The sequence below is a fragment of the Helianthus annuus genome, chromosome 6, assembly GCF_002127325.2.
Source record: "Helianthus annuus cultivar XRQ/B chromosome 6, HanXRQr2.0-SUNRISE, whole genome shotgun sequence".
Taxonomy (NCBI): domain Eukaryota; kingdom Viridiplantae; phylum Streptophyta; class Magnoliopsida; order Asterales; family Asteraceae; genus Helianthus; species Helianthus annuus.
In genome coordinates this window covers 116713761-116724201 of record NC_035438.2, presented here as the reverse complement: position 1 = coordinate 116724201, position 10441 = coordinate 116713761, and the positions used below count along the sequence as shown (strand labels likewise).

At 36.4% G+C, this 10441-nt stretch overlaps 1 protein-coding gene across 2 annotated transcripts; it reads right to left on the bottom strand.

Moving 5' to 3' along the window:
- Positions 1-446: 446 nt before the first annotated feature.
- On the bottom strand, positions 447-9628 carry LOC110865855. Of its 2 annotated transcripts, none has more exons than XM_022115181.2 (12): positions 9375-9628; positions 7619-7822; positions 7267-7526; positions 7084-7169; positions 6379-6548; positions 6152-6288; positions 5804-5971; positions 3949-4215; positions 1928-3855; positions 1735-1843; positions 978-1058; positions 447-848 (listed from the first exon to the last, which is right to left on the bottom strand). In XM_022115181.2, the coding sequence occupies exons 1-12, from the start codon at positions 9517-9519 to the stop codon at positions 783-785; spliced, it is 3621 nt and encodes a 1206-aa protein (XP_021970873.1). In that variant the 5' UTR covers positions 9520-9628; the 3' UTR covers positions 447-782. The 2 variants fall into 2 exon arrangements, with proteins under 2 accessions (XP_021970873.1, XP_021970874.1); XM_022115182.2 differs by having other exon boundaries at positions 6391-6548.
- Between the last annotated feature and the right edge of the window lie 813 nt (positions 9629-10441).

Sequence of the window (10441 nt, the reverse complement as noted above, 5' to 3'; positions counted from 1 at the left end):
AATTGAAAAAAAGTTGTTTTTTGCTTATAACTTCAAGAGTACTAATAATTTTCTTTCTATACTTGTAGTCAAATTTATTAAAACCATATATTTCTCTTAGTCAAATTTATATCAACCAAATAGTTTTTATTTGTTTTTTAAAAAATGTTTATTTTTTTAACCCAAACACATGTATTTACATGGGATTGTAACCTAGTATACTACAAACAAACCTGTAAATAATGTCAAGAGACGTTATCTATTATAATCATTTTTTATGATGGATCGTTCGTTATTGATTGTAATATTAAATTTCTCAATTTAAGAAGATAGTCTCAAACATAGTTTTTGTCTCGGTATACAAAGTCAAATATATTGAGTTAATACATTATGTTCTGTAAAATCATATTTCGTACATGAATTTATGGAAATTTCGTAAATAATAGGTAGAAAAAAGTGCATCAAAATGAAGAAATGCAATTTAGCACAGAAAAAAGTGAGTTCGCAAGCGAAAGCTAATACGCGACAATAAATTCACGTAGAACATAAACATGCATTTATGAGATTAAAGTATGATACTGATCTGGTAACCTTAACAACATTCTTTTTCTTTAAAGAGAAGGCAAATATCAAGAATTCCCAGGAGAGGAAGTATTCGACTTAGATGTTCAGTACGCGTGACGAGTATGGTCTCATCTGAAGTATCTGTCTGCACTTTCAAGAGCGGACATACGTGAAACAAAATGTATCTATGCAGAATATATATGTACCGAATGGAATTACTGATCTGATACTAGAGAATTTTACGGCATGACATTCGTGTACTTTGTACAGTCGTATGGTCCAATCTGACTGCCTTTCTTTTTCACCTGAAAACCATTAAAATGAACATACCATATATGCAGCACAAACAAGAAAACTCAATGTCAGCAACCTTAACCGCAAACTACACACACAAGCATTTTCATAAGAGTAACTGTTAGGATTGTAGAGTTTACCGGGGACCATGGGCTTGGTTCAGGAAGAGATTTGTCTTGGGGTGAATGTTGTACTGCACCACACTTCATGGTAAGAATTTCCTGCAAACAAAAACCATGTAGTGATTGCTATATGATGGAACTTCGTCACAAATTTTGTAAATTTCATGTGTACTGTTATTGCTTAAATGTCTCTTAAATCAAATTAACATTTTAAGTAACATAACTTTTGAATCTCAACTAGAAATTATACTGAAAATTAAAGCGCTCGTTAAAAGTCTATAGTGCTGAATGCAGTTGGATTAACGACTAGAACTTTAGTGTACGCTAATGTAAGAAAAGTAGGCACTTAAATCCTTTATAAATGGCATACGGAAACTCCAAAGTGCAATATCAAACCAGAGCTGTCCATTTAAGCAATTAAGCATGTAAGATTTTATAATTCATGACTATGAGGAGACATGCATGAAAGCGTAAGCACTTACAGTCAAATTTTCACTTAACATGAAGCGGGTAACAAAAGTCCCAAATTCTAAGGCAATAAAAACGTATCGAATTTATAAACTTATCAGTATTTCCACTGAATTCTATTTATGAGGTGGAATAACACAAATTCTTTAGGTAAACAGAAGAACAATCAGCTAAAGATGAGTGAGGAGCTGAATAGTCTGAATTATATAAAACGCCTCTTCATAGAACCTAATGTACTTAATTTATTTGTACAACCAAAAGTATTAAAAGCACCTATGAGATTCAAGTGTATTACTATATATATTACCTCTCCAGCAGCTTCAAAAGCTGCCAGCCATTCATCAGAGAAAGGAACAGCATTTGGGGGATGTATGACCAAAGAATTATCTTGCATCTTGATGCTATTTGACCTCTTACTGACAACAGAGCAAAAAATCAAAGTTCAGATATAAGCAAGAGAAAATGTTGACTAAATGTACAAGTTGCTTAAAGCTACTTACGTATACACTGCCGCGCCTTTACCGTCATCCATTTCATGTTGAAATTCACCCACCATTGGAGTTGCATCAACTTGTTCTCCAATAATTATCTTTGACCCCTCAGCTTCTGTCATACTTGTAGCCTTTGTAAGCAAGCTCTCATCTCCTCCACCAACCAAGCAGCATAATTCTGGTATACTTGCGGTTTCCACACCTGTAGTCGGTCCTTGGCCCTCAGAAAAGCTTGAATTAGACTTTTCGTTTACTTGCACAACAGGCAGAATCTTGGCACTGGCATCTGAGTTTTCTTCTGGAACAACAATGACACTGTCCGAAATATTTTCAGCAGATAGTAAACTGTCCTTCATTAGCACTCGTTCGTCAAGAAACATTGACTTTTCTTCTAGAATAGAATCAGTCGGGAGAGAACATGACTCCATACAAGTGGAGTTCTCAACAAACGTCTTATCTTCAGCTGATTGTTGTAATTCTGAGTCAAAAGTGAGAGAGTGATCACCGCACTCTGTTGATTGCCCATCACTGTAGCTTTCATTATGCTCAGCAATCGGATCTATATACACTACAGAACCTGAAGTTCTGTACTCAACACATAGTTGTGTGCCACTGTTACCAATTTCTTCAACTACAGGGGAAGTAGCATAAGCTATTACAGTATTGGGCGGTCTTGGATCACATGCATAAACATCACTTCCCTCTGCAACATTCCAAACTTGTTCCATTTTGATGGCAGTATTAGAAAACCCTGCCTGTTCTATAGAATGATTGTGTTCTTCTGACGTTAATCTGCTGCAGGATTGAACTAATACATCAACATTTAATAACTGCACTTGCCCATCTTCTACATTTGTTTTGGAAATATTACTAATGGCTCCAGAGCCTTCGAGCGTCTGATTTCCACTTTGAAACTGACTATGAGTTTCTGATTCACCAGTGCACCCTTGAACAGTTGGTTCGGCCTCCGATATATTACCACGAGAGTCTGGCGATTTTTCCACCACTGCGGATATACCTAATTCCTGGCTCTTGTGATTTTCTACAGGAATTTTATGTTGAGCTTCAACTACTGGTGCTGTGCCAGTATCCTCTAACTGAGATGATGGATTATCATGTAAAAGCAGAGTGACAGGTAACTGATGTTCATTCTCGAAGGAAGTAGTTGGTCCAATGTTGAAGCCTTCAGCAGATGGATTGTCATTTAAAAGCTGTATTAAGGTGTCTCTTACAGGACTATCATGTAACTGCGTTTTACTCCTGATGGAAGTAATTGGGCCGATGTGGATGTCATTGCCTTCTTCAACAGACAAATCTCTCACATGAGGTGATGTGGTAGTAGGAAAGACATCTACACTGTCAGCATCATCATTTCTTTGCTCTGCATTCACGTTTTGAAACGGAATAGAGGAGGTATTTATACCTTTCGAGTCTATGACATCAGCTTCATGTTCAATGGAATGGGAATCTCTAGACGTTATGCTAATTATCCTGCTGCAAGGGCTATCATCGACTACTTTACAACCATCTTCCTTGTATTTTGTTTCAGGAACTCTACCTTCAGGCATCAGTTGATGACAAGTCCCAACATTTCCAGCCAACTGCTCAGTGGGATGACTTACCTTTTTCTCTTGCTTAGAACTCCCACACTCGAAGTCCAATGTGAAGCCTACCCTCGGCACATTTTTTCTCACTAGATTTTGATATATATTTGAATCGAGGGCCTCTCTAGTACTACTGTTCAACATGTAATTTGGTGATGGGCTCAACTGAGTGGATGGTGCACAACGTTCTTTACTGGAAGTTAGAACCCCACAAGCTATGTTTTCTGTGATATCATTACTCTTCATGGGCGTTCTTGCTACGTATTTTCTATCAGAACCCATGTAATGTGGAAATTTCTTCTGCTGCAAGGAAGTAGACTCTGAAGCTGTGCTCTGAAACCATTGTCATAAAGGATAAATACGGTTTTAGATAACTGGAACAACAAGATTTTTATTACATGTTATGAAAATGAAATACAAAACTACCATGCCAAATAATCGCAGTGATGGTGATGGCATTCTCAGTCCTGATGGTCTTGCAAGTGCAGCAGGGCACTCTTGGCTTTCACATGAACGCAATCTATCCGAAATGGCTGCAGCATGTCGAGCGAGATGTTTAGTTGCAAGAGGGGCAGATTCCTCTTGACCTTGAAATAACCGCAATGCATCTGGAACCAATTCTGGTCCACTTTTGTCATTATCAACCTGTACCAATCGTGACTTGGTTGAAGAAGCAACTTTAGATGAGTGTGTCTGCAAAAGTTAGGAGATCATGTTAAAAAAACGATTCAGTTACTAACAAACTCAAAATTCTAATAAGTGATTTCAGGTCCACGCTACTTCAAAACAAAGATTCACGTGGTCACATGATTTTAAAATGTGTGCATAATGCGTGATGCGCCCGAAGCGCTGATGAGAGCGCATCGCCACAACTGATGCATTGCGTTTACGTGATGCGAGTATATTGTGCCGATTTCGCATAATGCGCTCCGATGCACGCAACATAGTTTGTTATGTTTTTTCCAGCATTTTTGAAATGGGTTGAGTTTTTTGAATAATTAATATCTTAATATGCTTGATTTCGTGTATAGCGATAAGGTAGTTAAAATTTTAAGAAATAAAAAATAGCTATCTATAATTTCTTTTATATATATATAATGTTAATTTTATACCTTTTTATGTATAAATTTATAAACTTAAGGATCAAATGTAAAGTTGTGAGAATAAAGGGGGTTAAATGTACAAATATACAAAGTAATTTTACACTTTTTCAGTAATTTTTACAAGTTTTAGGGATTAAATGGAAACTTGTGAAAGATAGAGGGTTAAATGTTAAAGGATATAAAGTTATTTAAAACCCTAAAGCCTAAACACGCTGAATAACTTCAGCCGCTATCTTCTTCTTCATCTTCTTCCTGGTTTCCGGCAGAAAGCATCACCGGAGTGGTATTTTTTTCGCCGGAATTCGCCGTCGGAGTCGCTATATGCTCGATATGTGGTCGCTATGCACCTCGTAGCGGTGATTAGCCGCCACGCCACGCTATTCGCAATAGCGTCCGCAATGGACGCTATCGATAACTATGAGTTCCTAAACACTTTTTGTGGCTTTAGAAACATTTTAGTATGCTTGATTTGAACCAAAAAGCACAACTCTTATCTTCTTATTCGTCAGTTGTTTTAGTTTAAGCATGTTTCTGTAACTTGTTATGTATAAATAATTAATGAATTAAGAAAATTTTAAATTAATCGATAAACAATAGTGATAATGAATAAAATAATAAGAAAGAAAATAGAAGAAAAAAAGTTGAGCTTTAATACAGATTATGTCCATTAGAAATAAATTCCAGATTATGTCCTTTAGACAAAATGGCCATTTTACCTTTAAGTTAACTGAAAAATTAACATCAGTTAGTTTAAAAGACAAAAAGGGTGCAAAATTTAATTATAAAGGACATTTTGCGTGCTTTTTGAAGACAATGGACAAAGAGTGAAATTTGGTATATAAATAAAGGACAATTTGTGTAATTTACTCTAATTTTTTAGTGTTTTTTTATAAAGAGCGCTTCGCATACATGATGCGCTCGCATCACGCGTCGGATTTTTGGACCAAACGCATCGGAGTGCATCACGCAATTTAAAACTAGGCGTGGTCAACATGCCATTGTTTCCATGTACAATATTATGTTTTATAAATTACTTCTAGTGGAGCGAGCCTCTACGCTATGTTCTTCTTACTGATTTTTTAACTGTTTTTGAGCTAGCTCTCTCGCACGATTGCATTCAGAACTACAAGTTAGACTTAAAGATAAAAGACAAAAACTAGAAAGGTTCAAATCTTTACTGAAATTGCTGTGGCATGTTGAGCGAGGTGTTTAGCTGCAAGAGGTGCAGATTCCTCTTGAACTTTACATAACTGCAATGTATCTGGAACCAATTCTGACCGACTATTAACTCTATCAACCTGTACCAATCGTGACCTGGTTGAAGAGGCAGTTTTAGATGAGTGTGACTGCACAAGTTAAACGATCATGTTAAAAAACAGTTCAGTTACTGGCAAACTCATAATTCTATTGAGTGCTTTCAGGTCTATAACAAAGATTCACATGGTCAAGATTCTATTGTTTCCAAGTAATATGTTATGTTTTACAAATTATAGATTACTTCTAGAGCCCCTATGTGATGTTCTTACCATATATTTAACAGTTTTTTGAGCTAGCTCTCTAACTGGCAAATGGGCGTTGCCTGAACCTGTTTTTGCTTTACTTTGACAACCTTGAACATTTTGTAAAGAGCTTTTCGACCCAAAATTTTGCTCGACAGTTTTGGCTGCAGAAAGAAAGAGATAGATTAGAAACAAATTTCCATGCAACCAATACGCTGGTATCAGACCAGATATACAAACGTGCTACCCAGTACATTGGCATTTACTTGGCTTAGGAATCAGATTGCGCCTCAACTGGCTAGCTGCCTTAGAAGCATTTTCCGTTGCATCAAAATATGATCCCCGCTTTGAGATAGGTAGTTTAGGAAGCTTGGACTCTCTTTTTGCTGTTTTCAAAGTGTTTGAATTTGCTGGCCTTTTCAGAGTACGAGAATTAAGGCTAGTAACTAACAACGCATCAAAGTGTATTCCAAAGGTTAAACCAAGTCATGTTATAAAAAAGTAAAAGTGCCATTTTCGTCCCTGACTCCCTGAGGTTTGTCCAGTCGTGCCAGTCCAAGCCAAATTTCAAATTTGTACCATTTTCGTCCTTAACATTCTTGAAATATGCCAGTTCCGTCCAAAAAACTAACGTCTGTTAAAACCTGCTGTTTAATGAAGGGTAAAACGCCATTTTCCATTTTTCTTTTTTCCCTTTTTATAAACCCTATTAAAATTCCACCCCTTTGCCCTTTTAAAATAAAAGGAAAATAAAAAAAAAATATGATTTTTTACCCTTTTTCATTAGACAGCAGGTTTTAACAAAAGTTAGTTTTTGGCATGTTTCAAGAATGTCAGGGACCGAAATTGTAGAAATTTGAAATTTAGCCTGGACCGGCATAACTGGACAAACCACAGGGACGAAAATGGCAGTTAACTCAAAGTAAAATTCTTATCTTGCTCAAGCACAAAAAGGATATGAAGATGCACTTAAAGGCTCTGAACAGCCACCAAGCTTGGATCCGCCTCTATTTGTACGATCACTTGAGAGAACTTTATGTGTAACCTGCAGGCATATACTTTTGGAATTTAACACAACCCATCTGTTCTAAACACAAACATTTGATAATATTTCTAAATAAAATACGAACAAGTCAACTTACATTGTGATGAAGTAAAGAGCCATGATTTCTCAATGAACAATCTGTCTTCTCTCTGTTTTTTCCCTTTGGTGTACGATTCTTGTCGCGTAGCCCTTTAAGTGGAGTTTCCTCAGAGGCTTCCATAGCGTTAGATTCATTCGTACAGCTAGCATCTGAAGAAAATGAACTATTTCCCTCTTCACTTATACTAGGCAATCCCCCTCCACATGTGTTAGCATCGATACCGGTTATCAAGGTCAGTTCCGCAGGATCCAGAATGCCTATGTAACGAAAAACGTCAATCACCCGTATTCATTCATCAAAAGCTTCAAGTGTAACATCAGACAACAGGAAAATAATAAAATAAGACAACCTTCATCGGTGAAAAAGGCTCTATCCCATGCTAAGCTTTTCCGCAAATTGAATCCAGCCCCAGTCTTTCTCCTCTTCATCTGCATAGGTTCCATACCTAATTTTGGCACTTCTACACTGTTTAAATTTATATTCTCTTTGTTATTTATAGCTTCAGAAGATGAACTACTAGGTTTTTCCATTCGAACACCACCTTTCAGCTTTTCTGCAATCCGAATGAACATCATCACTTAACCGTTATTTTTGTCTCCATGGCCAGATGAAAAGCAAACATAACCGATTAACCGCCAAACAGTTAGAGTCCTGACTACTGAGTACTGACCATTAATTGTTTTAAAAGACAGTTTTCATTAAAAATAAATTTCAACTGTACCACTAACAAAACAGTTTAAAAGACCAGTTATACCTAAATCATTTAAAATTTAACTAATGGTTGGTAAAACATGAAACGATATAGATATGTTTTTAACAATTTCTTCTTCTTCTTCTTCAATTTCTGTACAGATCATTGCTGCATGTTTTATGGTTCTGGTTTATAAAAATCCTGATCAGTGCGTATGATTCGGATTTCCTCCGATTTTTAAAAATCAGGGTCTGTGTTTGATTTCTAAAAAAGGAAATTCAAATAATAGGCGAAAATGATTTGGCACATATAGTATTTGAATGCAGTTATACCATGATAATTTTACGATACTTTAGACAAATCTTGATCTAGTGGGCCGAAGAAATAAGAATAAAGATATGAAGTGTGATTCCATTCTCAAAAGTAAAACTTAGGTGGTCAAAGGCGGTAGGCGCACTCAAGGAGCAAGCCCTAGATGTAAGTTGCTTAAAAACGAAATCTTCTTTAAGCAAGGCACATAGTATAAACAGATCATTTTTAAAGGTTTTAAACATGGTTTAGGCTGGTTTAGGGTTAGTTTAGGCCGGTTCCACGCCATTTTTGGATGTTTCAGACCAGTTTTAGCTGTCAAGACCTGTTCAGATCAAAATTTGGCTGAAATCTGGCGGAAAGCACCTTGATAGACGGAAGGCGGTATGGCTGTGCTGGGTGCCTAGAGATCTGTGTTTTAACATCATGATCACAATAGAACTTGTGCACTTTTGACTACTATGATTAAAACATACTTACATTAGTTTATATACAAACATAAACTAACTACATACTAATCCACTATTACTCTAATAGTAAAGCATATCTGGCTGTTTGTTTACCTCTTAATGAGGCTCTTAATGATTCAGACCTCTTACTGGTTCAGCACTGAATGGTTCAGACTGTTTGTTTCACGAGCAGATGTCTGAATGGTTCAGACATTTGCCTCTGAATGGTTAAGATTTATACAGAACCTAAATGGTTAAGACCTCTAATCTGAATTGGTCAGACATTTGCCTCTGAACGGTTAAGCATTATACAAGCTCTTAATGGTTAGACCTCTTACTGGTTCAGCACTTAATGGTTTAGACCTCTTACTGGTTCAGCACTTAATGGTTCAGACCTCTTATTGCTTCAACACTTAACCATTCAGATATTGCCAAATGAACTCTAACGGCGAAATGCAAACCGCAAGTAAGTCATCGTCATGGATTAGGTTCAAATTATTAACAGCAGCAGTGATACACTGATACAAAATCCTGAAGAAACTACTAATAACCATACTAATTACAACACCGAAGTACTCGATCTTATCGACTAAATCAAGATTAACGCAATGTATAACATTATAAACTTCGTATGAAGTGGAATATACAAAACTTACTGGCGTTCGAGGGTGGAAGTGCGAATGGCGAGAAAGTGGAGAAATTGAGAGAGGATTTGGAAGGTGTTTGACCAAGATCTGGAAGGTGTTGAATGAGAGAATCGTCTTCTTCAGCCATTTGAATCAATGGAAGATCCGGTTCCATTTCTCCGAGCCCTAACTGTGTGTTGTGTGTGTTTTTTCAAAATGCATCGCAAGCGCGAAATGAGATAGATGGTCACGGGCTAGATGACACCGGGTGACTAATTTGTTGATAATGTGTCGCTTGCTTTCGAATTTATATCTGTATCCTTTATCTATATAATAAATACAAAAAAATGTTGCTTTTCTATGGCACAATATTAGAGGTTCTCAGTTTTTATTTTAACTTCAATATAATAAAACTAGTATTGATCCCCTACGTTGCAGCAGTTATTATAAAACTGTTTTAAATAGTAGCAATACTATAGCATTGTCAGCGACCACCAACACCGGAAAGCTCGTAAAAACAAAATAAATAAAAACGGGAAAAAATAACGTCGAGCGAAAAGCAAACGTAAAATCTTTGAATCACGCACGCTCGTTGCTGATAAATTAAACCGAAACGTAAAACATAGAAAAAATAACTAAGTCCATCCAGGACCCGCGTGTTGGACGAACTTATCAAACACAGAAAAATAAATGTGACGCGACTAGTCAGTCAAACGGGAAAAAATATACGAAAAAATGTTGAACACCACACGCACGTTGCGGTGCATTAACTCACAAAATTTAGTAGGGTGTGCACGATTTGGTTTGGTTCGGTTTCTTGGTGAAACCAAACGGTAACCGAAAGTTCGGTTTTTAGTTTTTAAAAACCGTTCGGTTTCGGTTATTTCGGTTTTGGTTATTTCGGTTTTAGCAACGGTTCGGTTCGGTTTTTCGGTTTTTGAAACAAATTATGTAAGATTCAAAACTTAAAAGTATAATTCAAAGTTTAAGAATATTGTTAATCTATTTAGTCTTTTATATTAGAGTAAATTACAAGTTTTGTCTTTTATGTTTGCATCAAATTTCAGGCGCTGTCCTTTATCTTTAAAATTGTCAGG